We start from the raw sequence: 12804 nt of genomic DNA, 5'->3' as shown, positions 1-12804 counted from the left end.
AAACTGATCAATTTACAATAGCTAAACTATGGAAGCAACCTAGATGCCCTTTAACAGATGAATGGATAAAGAAAATGTAGTACATATACACAATGGACTATAACTCAGCCATAAAGAATAACAAAATTATGGCATGTGCAGATAAATGGATGGAGCTGGAGAATATTATGCTAGGTAAAATAAGCCAAACACAAAAAAACAAAGGCTGAATGTTTTCTCTGAGAAACGAATGCTAATCCATAAAGGGGGGAGGGAGTGGGAGAGAATAAAGGAACTTTGGATTGTTCAAGGGGAATGAGAGAGGGGGAAGGGGGGTGGGAATGAAAAGGATGGTGGAATGAAATAAACATTATTATCCTATATAGATGTATGATTATACTACAGTTGTGACTCTGCACCAGAGGAAGGGGAAGTTGTGCTCCATTTGTACACAATGTGCCAAAATGCATTCTACTGTAATGCATAACTAATTAGAACAAATTAAAAAATAAAATGAAAAAAAGAAACTCATGAACTCATGCTTAAGTTAACATAATAAACCTATTGCTAAAGCATCAAAGTAGAACCAGGATAAATCGAGCAAAAAAATCCAACTACTATTTTAAAGAAAACATAAAGAGTAATTTACTAAATGACACTGCAAAAACAGAAATGGATAAATCCAAAATGTGAAGAATTTTTGAGCATGAATGGATGAGTTTCTTCAACAATAAGTGGTTTCAAAAAGATGCAATGCATTAAACATATTTAAATATATTAATCAAAGCAGCCTGTGGACCAATTTTGGGTCATGATATATATGATCAAATGTAAAAAGACAGTTTTGCGACAGTGAGTAAAATTTAATCATGGCATGTCAATTAGATAATATTACGGAATAATTTCTAAAGTTTTTACTATAACAATAGTTATGCAAAAAAGGAGAAGGAGTGAAAATAATTTTGCATGAAGTGATTACATTTTCATTTTTGATAATCACCAATACTTCTCTTCCAAACCCAAAGACATAAGTTATTTCTATGTGTTGAGAAATAGCCCAGGAACTTGAAGATAAATTTGTAGAAATTATGCAATAAAAAAAGGGGTGAAGAAAATTGAACAGTGTCTCAGGGAAATATGGAATACCACTTAAATAAATCAGAAATTGCTTTGATGAGAGCAATCACTTAAAAAAACTCAAAGTTATGATAAGCACATTACTAAAGAAATTTAAACACTTCATAAGAAAATGTTCTTTTAATACAAAGAGCAGTAAAGAAGGCAGAAAAGAACAAAAATGATGAGACACGTAGAAAACAAAAAAATAAAATGTAGGCTAAATCCAATTATATTAGTAACAAAATGTGAATGAATTAAACAATTCAATTGACAAGCAGAAATTATCAGAATGGATGTTAAAAAAAGTAAGACTGAGTCAGGCACAGTGGCACACGCCTGTAATCCCAGCCACTCTGACCTTAAAAAAAATGGATTATAAAAAATTGCTGTCGTATTGTCATGAGCAACTAATTAAAAAATACTGTCAATAATTTTATACCAATACATTAGAAAACTTAGATAAAAGAGACAAAATTCTTAGAAGTATATTAAATTTTAATTTAAAAAAGTACACAAAAAGGAAATGTGGGCTCAGATGGCTTCATTGCTGAATTGTACTAAACATTTTAAAAACTACTTATTTTTCACAAACTTCTCCCCCCCCCGCAAAAAAACAGAGGAACAATAATTCTCAATTTATGAAGTCATTACTACTCTTGTCACCAAATCCAAAGACATCATAAGAAACCAAGATGAATATCTCTTATGAATGTGAATATAAAATTCCTCAACGAAATATTAATGAACTTAATCTAGCTATTTACATATGTATTATAAGAATAATGACATGTAAATGTATGTATTACACAGACAGTCAATGTCTAGAAAAAAACTCAGTCAACCTCATATTTAAGGGTAAAAGACTGAAACCTTTCCCACTAATATTAGAAATAAAAAAAGGATTGCTGCTCTCACTTCAGCAATTCACTAGTTAGTACTAGGGCAATTAGGGAAGAAAAAGTAATCAAAAAAACTTCTCATATCAGAAAGAAAGTAGTTGATCTACCTCTCTTCTTAGATGATATAACCTCATATTAAAAAAATATGATAAAAACAATCATAGCTAACAAAATAATTCAGTTACATTGTAGAAAATAATATATGTGAAAATCAATTTTATTTCAATATACTAGCAATTACCAATGAAAAAATGGAATTAGGAAAACAAACAACTTCATGCATAATACTGAAGAAAGAATATAATGCTGAGGAATAAATTTAATAAAAGTAGCTGGGTGTTGTGTGAAAAGCCTGTGATCCCAATTACTTGGAAAGCTGAGGCAGGAGGACTGCATTCCAGGGCAGACTCAGCAACTTAGTAAGACCCTATCTCAAAATCAAAAAATAAAAAGGGTTGGGTTGTGTACCTCAGTGATAGAGTGTGCCTGGGTTCAATCCCAAGGTCCCTTTACCTGCCAAAGTTTAACAAGTACAAAACCTATACTCTGAAAACTGTAAAACATTGTTCAAAGAAATTAAAGATCTATAAAATGGAAAACCATCTCATGTTAAGTAGCAGAAGTCTTAAAACTATTAATTCTGTCTTAATCTATAGATTCAATGCAATACCTATCAGAAACCCATCTGAATTTTTTTGAAGGACTTGAGGAGATAAAAATTTATATGGAATTCCAAGATTCAGTATACCCAAAACAATCTTGGAAAAGAAGAAAAAGTAGAAACACCCATTTCTTAGTTTCAAAACTAATTACAAAGCAATGATAAGATAGTATTGTCTGGTAACAAGGACAAACAGAACAATGGAATAAAAATATGTGCCTATGGTCAACTGGTTTTTGACAAAAGTGCTAAGATTATTCAACAGAGGAATAAATATCTTTTCAAGAAATCACACTGAGTCAACTGGATAGTCATATGCAAAAGAATAGCTTAGACCCTTATATCATATGAAAAACTGAACTCAAAATGGATCAAAGACCAAATTTTAAGATGTAAAAATTTAAAAGTTTTAAAATATAATGCTGAATATTTATGACCTGGGATTTGGCAAAGGATTCTTAGAAATGACACCAAAAGCATGAACAATAAAATAAAGAATATGGGGTTGGGGTTGTAACTCAGTGATGGAACGCTCACCTAGCATGGTAAGGCACTGGGTTCGATGCTTAGCACCACATAAAAATAAACAAAAAATAAAATAAACATGAGAAAATATTTAAGAAACCCATCTCTGATAAGAGATTAGTATCCAGAATATATGAAGAACTTTTTATAATTCCTTAATAAGAAGTAAAAAAAAATCAAATATTAGGCAAAGGCATCTGAATGGACATTTCTCCATGAAATATAAACAAGTTATTAATTAGCAAATGTAAAGATTTTCAACATTAATCATAGGTAATTTCAAATCAAAACCTCAATAAGAAACTATTATACACCCCTCTAGAATAGCTACGATAAAAAAAACACAGAGAATAATAAGTGTTGGAGAGAGTATGGAGAAAACAGAACTCTCATATATTCTGGTAAAAATGACAAATGGTGGAGTCACTACAGGAAACTGGTAGTTCTCAAATAATTGAACACAGATATCATGTGACCTGGCAATTTCACTTCTAGGTATACATTTAATCCAGAGAAATAAAAACATATGTCTATATAAAATCTTATAAACAAATATTCGTAATACTATCTGTAACAGACAAAATGTGCTAACAACCCAAATTTCCATTACCTGATAATAGAAATATGGCATATTCATGTAATGGAATATTATTTGACCATAAAAGGAATAAAATACTAACACATGCTACAACACAGATGAACTTAGAAACATTGTGCTAAGTGAAAGAAACACTTCAACAAAGACAATATATTATATGATTTCACAGATATAAAATGTTCAGAATAGAAAACCTTTCTGAAGAGGCAAAAAGTAGAATAGCAGTTACACAGAACTAAGGCATTTCTTCTGGGTGTGATAAAAATGTTCTGGAATTAGTGGTGATGTCATACAACTTTGTGAATAAATTTAAAACCCCCAAGTTTTATATTTTTAAAGGGCGAATTGCATAGTATGTGAAATATATCTCAATAAGCTGTTTTAAGGGGAAAAAATGTATCTGCCATGAAGTTTGTCTTTATCTTAAGAAGTCTTTCTATGTGGGAAGGTAATTAAAGAGCCTATATTTCATCTAGCTTATCACTGTGATATTAAAGTCTTTCAAATAGTCACCAAGAAAATGAAACCTTTCAATTTGACTTAGCCCTTTTTTCATCAAATATCCTGGTTGTACCCCAAATTTCTAAATTATCAATCCAAACAAAAACAAAGCAAATTAACCCACAAAAATAAAAGGAAAAAAGTGATGTGACTATGACTGATTACCTTCTTTCTTCTACCATTTAGACTAAAACTTTTACTTATAAAAGGCTACTTTGTCTTGCTAACATCTAAAAATATGATTTTTCCCAATATATCCACCACAATTAAATAAGGATTTAAATTATATTTTATTTATTTATTTTTTCTTTTTGGTACCAGAGACTGAACTCAAGGGTGCTTAACCATTGAGCCACATCCCCAGACCTTTTTATATTTTATTTAGAGACAGGGCTTTGCTAATTGCTTAGAGCCTTGCTAAATTGCTGAGGCTGGCTTCAAACTTTTGAACTTTCTGTCTTAGCCTCCTGAGCCACTAGGATTACAGGCATGCACAACCATACCTGGCTTAAAATTATATTTTAAGAACATATAAATAAATAAATAAAGGTCTATGAACAACTAAAAAAAAAATTTAAAAAAAGGAGGTCTATTTTAAAGAACACAAAAGCCATTTTAATATCTGTAAGAATTTATATTTTTTAATCCCCCTTTTTCCTTAGCCCATCCCATAAATTCTATTATTTTAAGTCTTACCTCTGTTTTTCCAGTCACCTCAGCTTCTGTCATGAGGTCTGCTAGAGCATACACGAAACCAAGATCTAACCTGAGATCCATTTCTTGAATCAACACTTTGAAATACCTAAATTATAAATCAGAAAACATTTCATAAAATCAATTAATTGCATTGAGGAAAAAAGTATCAGATAAATATTAGAACTTTGAAATTTAGGACTTCTTAAATGAGTGAATAAAAAATAAATCAAGGCAATACTGTTTATAACAGCAACAAACTCAAAATATAAAAATGGCTACAGAGAGGAAATAGATAAGTAAACTCAAATTTTTAAAAATTATAAAAAATTAAAAAGAGGGGTGGGACTGTGGTTCAGTGGTAGAGCACTTGCCTCGAACATGTGAGGCACTGGGTTTGATCCTCAGCATCACATAAAAAATAAATAAATAAATATATTGTGTCCATCAACAGCTAAAAATATATATATTTTTAAAAAAACATAATAATAGGTACACATATACAATAAACTACATTTTAAAAAGCAAGGGAATAAAGAGAGTTTGTCTCAGAGATAATTGGGAGGAACAGATAGAGTAGTACCATGTAGACTTAAATTTTTGCCTATGTCCCATTTTTTGAATGAGTAGTGAGTGAAATATGAATATTATTTTGTTCTTGTTTCTAAAACAATCTACAGTCATTTTAGACAACTTAGGAAAAAGAAAAAACAAATATACAAAAAAGAAAATAATAAAATACCCAGATCTAGAAACAATTATTGTTAAAATTCGAAGTATTTCATCCAGAGCCTTTTGAATTTCCAGGATTATAATATAATTAAGATATTTTTCTTTGATCCTTATTATCTAATATTTTACATTTAAATCTTTGACTTATCTGAAATTTATTTTTATAGAGTGCAGATAATTCATATTCTTCAACCAAAATATTAAATGAACATGTAAGAAATATATGAGGACACTTACTTAATACGTGATATCTGCGAATGTCCTGCAGATCTCATGACAATACTGACATCTGTGAAGGGTTTTGGTGCTGTCAAGGTTATAAACATGATTACTCTCTTGATCCTTCAAGGCAAACATAAGCATTTTCTTCCAATTTAATATAATTATAATGGAAAATTAAATCATTTACTAAATCATGAGTATCAATTAAAATTACTGATATTTGCAAATTTCCTTATGGTCTTAATTTCAGACTCTAGGACTGTGATTTTAATTATCTAAAGTTACTCTAAAAATAATTAATTCTAAAAATTAGTATTTTAAACTGGAAGTATGCATTAGAATCATCACAAAAACTATGAAAATAGATTCTGAAGACTTAGCCCAAGGTCTCTCAGTGGAGGGGCATGTATAGTAGTTAAAAGTTTTCAAAGGGGCTGGGGTTGTGGCTCAGTAATAGAGCACTTGCCTGGCACATGTGAGGCACTGGGTTCAATCCTCAGCATCACATAAAAATGAAAATAAATAAAATAAAAATATTGAGGCTGGGATTGTGGCTCAGCGGTAGTGCACTTGCCTGGCATGTGTGAGGCACTGGGTTCAATTCTCAGCACCGCGTATAAATAAATAAATAAAGGTCTATGAACAACTAAAAAAAAATTAAAAAAAAAGGTCTATGAACAACTAAAAAAAAAAATTAAAAAAAAAAAAAGGTATTGTGTCATTTACAACTAAAAGAAAAAAAGCTTTCAGGCTTTTTTTTTAGAGCCTGTGGTTTGGAATGGGAAACCCAGAACAGAGGCGAGTGAAGTAGGGTGGAAAGGAACAAAGAGAAAGTGGGGGAACAAGGATAGGTAAGAAAGGTAAAGGAGAAGAAAAAGTGGAAGAAACGGTGTCAATTATTCTCATCACAAAAGTTTCCTATTAGAAAACACTCTGAATTTGAATTTACTCATTATTTATTCAAATGATCTAATAGTTTTTAAATTACAGATTTATAGATTAGTAATCTGATGTGCAAATTAATATTTTTAAAATTTTAAATATACATTTACAATTAATCTTTTATTTTTAGCATTAACTTGAGTTTCATTAAAGTCAGCTGAATACTCTCTGCTGTTCCTTTTTAAGCAGTATAATTTTTCAGTGATCCTACAGTAGGTTTTATTTCATATTTTTACAGTAAAATGAACCTAATAGCTAGAACAACTGTTTTTATGGTAATCTAAAAGTAAAAACAAACCTGAGTCCATCGTGACAGACTTTGGAGGTTTAATAGGATAAAACACGAATGGAAAAATAGCACCAGGAATCTGGTTTTGAATCTAAGAAAACAAAAAAGAGGTCAACACATAGTATATAAATAATACAACCTGACTAGAACAGTAGGCTTTAAGAAATAGAGGGAATCAAATAATCAGTCAAATATTGAAATTGAAGTAGGAAGTGAAGATTCAATTTTCTCCAGCTTCTCGGTGTGTTTTATACTGACTCCATCTTGCCTTTTTCTTTGGGTTTTGTAAAAGACAATATAGACCAGGGGAATAAATAGGGTTTTGAATTACGTTTTGCCGGTATTTTCAGTAAGACTTACCTGTATTCTGTAAATCTGAATTCTAAATGATGACTGATGTGCAGATGTGCTATATTCAACTTTTAATGCTGGAAGATAGTTTCTTCGAATAGCTTGTACATGTGGTTGCAAAATTTTCATGTTAATCCCACTAGGTGTGAAGCGAACCTGAAAAGTAACCAATCCCCCCACAAAAAGAAAACCAACATGAAATGTCTCTTTTCCATAAATGATTAAGATTGAAAATTTATATCATAAAGCTTTTAGGGTAATACTAATTTAAAGAGTAGGCTAAATATTTGACTACGGTTAGACTGAGATCTTTTTACCTCATATTCTTAAATTGTACATACTTTTATAATCCTTATAGGTTGGCTGTATCAATTTTTACATTAATAAAATTTACATAATAAAAATCAAGTAATGAAAGAAAATAAATTTAAGAATAAAAATAAAAAACCATTTTTAACTTCTCATTAACTAAAGAAAGTATCTTTAAGAGGAAGTGTTTTAAAACATAACATTTTTCGTTGAAAATGGACTCAATACATTTATTTTGTTTATTTATTTTTATGTGGTGATGGGGATCAAACCCAGTGCCTCTCATGTGCTAGGTAAGCGCTCTATCACTGATCTACAACCCCAGCCAGAAAGTTTGATTTCTTAATACACATAACCATCCCTTTAAAATATTTTGTATGAGTTAGGTATGTTAGGATTAACTATATTCAATTTGTTTTGTAAGGAAGCCAGACTTTCCTTAAAATTCATTGGCAATTCAAACTACAATAGAGAAAAATTAGAAATTCACATTAATGATTAAAAGAATTTACCGGAATATTAGTGTCCAACTCAATAACCTTGTCTTCTAAGGGTGAAGATTCAGTATATTCCTTAAATTCTTTTTCCAACTTCTCAGTATGCTTTACACTCATTGTCTTCCATCTTGCCTTCTTCTTGGGCTTTGTTTCCCAAACCACATCAGAACTTACATATGAAAGCAAAAATCATAGTACTAATTTATAATCATTTTCATATAAACTGGTTTATTACATAAATTAAAAAAACCTTTGTAAAACTTCAAAAGTTTTACTGAATTATGAAATCACAATTTTAGCCTTAATTACAAATAAGCACATTACAAATCTAAAAACACGAATTAATTAACATTTCTGTCATTCCTATTCATTATAGCTGGGGTGTAATGGACAATAAGTAGTGAACAAATGAATCAATTTTAACATATAGGTAAAAATGTTTGCAAAAGAGTAAAAGTATGCAAAATAAAGAGAATCTGGAGTCTCAGGATATATGAAGTGGTGGGGGATGTGGTATTAAAATGGAGTGGTCAACACAGACCTCACTGAGAAGCTAAAATTTCATCAACCTTAAAGGAGGTAAGGGAGTTATCCAGCAGACTACAGAAAAAGAATAATTCATTTAAGTGCAAAGCATTCACAAAGATTCTAAAGCAATATCACATCTGTAGTAAATGAAGAAGAACAAGAAGGCCAGTATGGTAGGAACACATGAAGAGTAAAAGATGAAGTCAGTCAGTGGGAGATCAAATAATGCAGAACCTTCTAAGACATTGAAAAGACTGAGTTTTATTCTGAGTTGAGGAAACACTGAAAGGTTAAAAGAAGATTAGTAACATAATCTATGTTTTGAGAATGCATTATGGGTTGGGGGAAGAAAAAAGGATCAAGGCTACAAGCAGAAAAACTTATTAAGGGTTAATACAGCAAGCACCTGAGAAATGGTACTGGCTTGGATGAGGGTAATAACAGGCAATAAAATATGGTCAGTTGCTTTGCATACGTTGAAGGAAAAGTTAGTACAGAACTTCTCCATGAAATAGATATGGGGTATGAAACAGAGGAATCAAACAAAGTCTTCAGCCTGAGCAACTTGGAGTTGTGAATACCCCCCAAGGGAAACAGGTTTTGGTAGGAAAAAATTAAAGAGTTTGGTGTTACACATATGAAGATAAATAAGTCTCTTAGATATCTGAGCAGATTTTATGTAGGCAGTCAGATATATATGTAAAGAATTTGGAAAACAGGACTGGCTTAAGAAATATATTATTTGTGTATCTACAAAAAGTTCGTGAATATATTGGTATTAGAAATTATGAAAAAATGAAATAGAAAAGAGGATTGAGGTCTTAGAGCCTCACAGCATCCAATGTAAGAAACTGAGAGAAAACAAGGAAACAACAAATGAATCTGAGAATGCTGGGACAGGAAGAAAACCCATGATGGTGAGATATCCTAGAAATCAAATGAAAGAAACTGTATCAAGAAGGAATTTGTGTTAAATAGCAAATCCTGCATGGAGTGGTTAAGAAAGAAAAGAATGAAAAAGATTGGAGATAGTGAACATATTAAACTCTTTTGAAACAGTGATTTGAGAAGTTTGGCTGTAAAGAGAAAAAATGAAATGGGTAGTAGAAAGAAAGAAAGTAGAGTCGTGTGTGTGTGTGTGTGTGTGTGTGTGTGTGTGTGTTAATTTTAATTTAACAATTTGTGAATAGGAACAGTAAGGGCATAAGGGAGAGATAAGAGGTTTACTGGTGATGCCTTAAATGGAAAATAATAAAATATAGCATTCTTTACTAGATCTTCAAGTGCCAAGGTCAAATTAGAATGTGGTTATCTTAAGTCTTGCAACAACTACTTATGGATTATATAATCCATGTATGTACTTTGTTCTCTGATAGATGGTAAGAAATAAATCAGAAAATTTTATGACTTGTTCAATAAGATATACTTTTAATAATTGAATAAGTCTAACTTTATTAGAGCACTAGGATGATTAAAAACATGATAGGGGATTTATAAATTTGATTTTGACATTTTTTATTTTATTTATTTACATTTTTATTCCACAGCTTCCCCCCCAAAAAAACCCCTTCAATGTACTTGGAAATTACAATTACCTTAGTATTGATGACTAGTCAAAAAATTGTCATTTTACATTTTTATGATCATTTCTTAATAATTAAGAACTAATTAAATTTATCCAAAACTTAAGGTACCTAACCTTGTAATGCCTATATAGGCTACTTCTTCCTTTGCATAATTGTTGACAAGAGAAATTCCAACATCTTGTAATGCCAACACAATTTCTTGCTCTGCTAACTCTGCTTTCTCACTTTCATATGTCACTTTAAATACTTTTGGATCTTCAGTGAATAAAATAATGCGCTGTAAGCCTTCAAAGAATGAAACTAAATAAATGGTCTTTTTCCCCAAATTTATAGGTGTCATCATATCCTAAAAGAAAACCACACACACACAAAAATTAGAGTTTGGTCCCAACCAACACAAAGTTTAAATTTTATATTTGCAAAATGAAGATATTAATTTCACCTATTTCATAAGAGTGGAGTGGGGTGGCAAACTGAATGAATTAATATTTTTATAATACTTAGAAAATTAATCAGTCATGATTACTTCAAAGGGTGACAACTAATTAATATTTGTATAATACTTGGAAATTTACTTCAGTATCATTTGATAGCTGAAAGAGAATAAAAAATGTTTGATATCTCAATTGCAAATTCTTATAAATGAAACACTGATATTCAGCAGAGGACTAATTAGGTAGAAAGTACTTACAGAAGCATTATGATGAACCAGGATCCTGAGGTTAAATAACATGATAAATGTAGCAAATTCCAGTAAGAGCTATAAATTTCCAGCTAATGAATATTCAGATTATAGGAAATTTTAATATTTAGTAACATTCATGTTATAATGCACAGAAATTAGAAATGTTAAAATGAAATTATTGCATAGGAAACATCATGTTATAATACATTCTAAAGTAAAATAAACAGCACTAAAACAACATTGAGAGATAAGAAGCTTACAAACAATTCTTAAGTCTAATGTCTTGTGAATTTCTGCTTTTATAAACTTCACACATCACTATGATCTAAATATGCAAATATAATCAAGACTGTTTTATATTAAAATATTTTTCCTAAGTAAATCTAATCGGAATTAGAAAACATTAAATAAAGTTATTTAAATTATAGATAATCCCCTTAAATACAATTTTAAAAAACCCATACCAGATTATTCAACAGCATTGGAAGACAATGGGAAAATATTACCAATATGCTAAAAGAAAGTCACTCTGAACCTAAAATTCCTTCCTTAGCAAAAATATCTTCATGGAAGATGAGGACACAAAATAAAGATGCATGCTAAATTACTAAAGTTCATCATCAAAAGAGACTCATACATGGATATTCTAGAGAAGGAATTAACAAATGGCAAAAACAAAGTGATCCAAGATGGAGGTTTGAAACAAAATAGATGTTAAGCAAATAAAATAAGATCTATCTGGGAAAAAAACATTTTATAAAATTCAATGTTAACCATGATTTTAAAAAAACCTTTGGTAAATAAGGATTAAATGAGAAGTTATTTACCTACTTCTTCTGTATTTGTTCTAATTAGTTATACATGATAGTATAATGCATTTTGACACATCATTCATAAATGGAGTATAACGTCTCATTCTTCTGGTTGCATATGATGGAAAGTTATACAGGTCATGTATTCATATATGCACATGGGGTAATAATGTCTGATTCATTCTACTATCATTTCTATGCCCATAACCTCCCCTCACCCCCATTACCTCTATCTGTTTAGTCCACAATACCACTATTCTACCTCCCACCCCTTAATGTGAATTAGCATCCACATATCAGAGAAAATATTCAGCCTTTGGTTCTGTGGGAATGGCTGATTTCACTTAGCATAATATTCTCCAGTTCCACCCATTTATCAGAAAATGCTATAATTTCATTCTTCATTAAGGCTAAGTAATATCCCATTGTGTATATATCACAGTTTATCTATTCATCTGCTGAAGGGCAGGTAGGTTGGTTCTATAGTTGAATTGAGGAGCTATAAACAATGATTTAGCTGCATTATTGGAGTAAGCTGATTTTGAGTTCTTTGGTATAAACCCAGGAGTAGGTTGACAGGGTCATATGGTGGTTCCGTTCCAAATTTTCTTAGGACTCTTTATACTACTTTCCATAGTGGCCACACCAATTCACAGTCCCACCAGCAATGTAAGAGTATACCTTTTTTCCTTTGTCCTTGCTAACATTTATTGTAGCTTGTATTCTTGATGATTGTCATTCTGAATGGAGTGTAATGGAATCTTAGTGTAGTTTGATTTGCATTTCTATAATTTAGAAAAGTTGAACATTTTTTCATATATTTGTTGATCATTTGTATTTCTTCTTCTGTTAAGTGTCTGTTCAGTTCCTTTGCCG

At 30.7% G+C, this 12804-nt stretch overlaps 1 protein-coding gene across 2 annotated transcripts in view; it reads right to left on the bottom strand.

Moving 5' to 3' along the window:
• Vps13a (vacuolar protein sorting 13 homolog A) overlaps positions 1-12804 on the bottom strand; it is a 259461-nt gene that overhangs the window by 55677 nt on the left and 190980 nt on the right. For both annotated transcript variants that reach the window (XM_076846072.2, XM_076846073.2), the window contains exons 54-59: positions 10545-10777; positions 8333-8486; positions 7521-7667; positions 7170-7251; positions 5945-6014; positions 4979-5084 (exon numbers count right to left, since the gene is read on the bottom strand). In XM_076846072.2, the coding sequence (XP_076702187.1) occupies positions 4979-5084; positions 5945-6014; positions 7170-7251; positions 7521-7667; positions 8333-8486; positions 10545-10777 (792 nt within the window). The remainder of the gene's footprint in view (positions 1-4978; positions 5085-5944; positions 6015-7169; positions 7252-7520; positions 7668-8332; positions 8487-10544; positions 10778-12804) is intronic.

This window comes from Callospermophilus lateralis, chromosome 2 (genome assembly GCF_048772815.1).
Source record: "Callospermophilus lateralis isolate mCalLat2 chromosome 2, mCalLat2.hap1, whole genome shotgun sequence".
Lineage (NCBI taxonomy): Eukaryota > Metazoa > Chordata > Mammalia > Rodentia > Sciuridae > Callospermophilus > Callospermophilus lateralis.
Note: the sequence above shows the minus strand (reverse complement) of the source record. Positions and strands in the feature narration are given on the sequence as shown.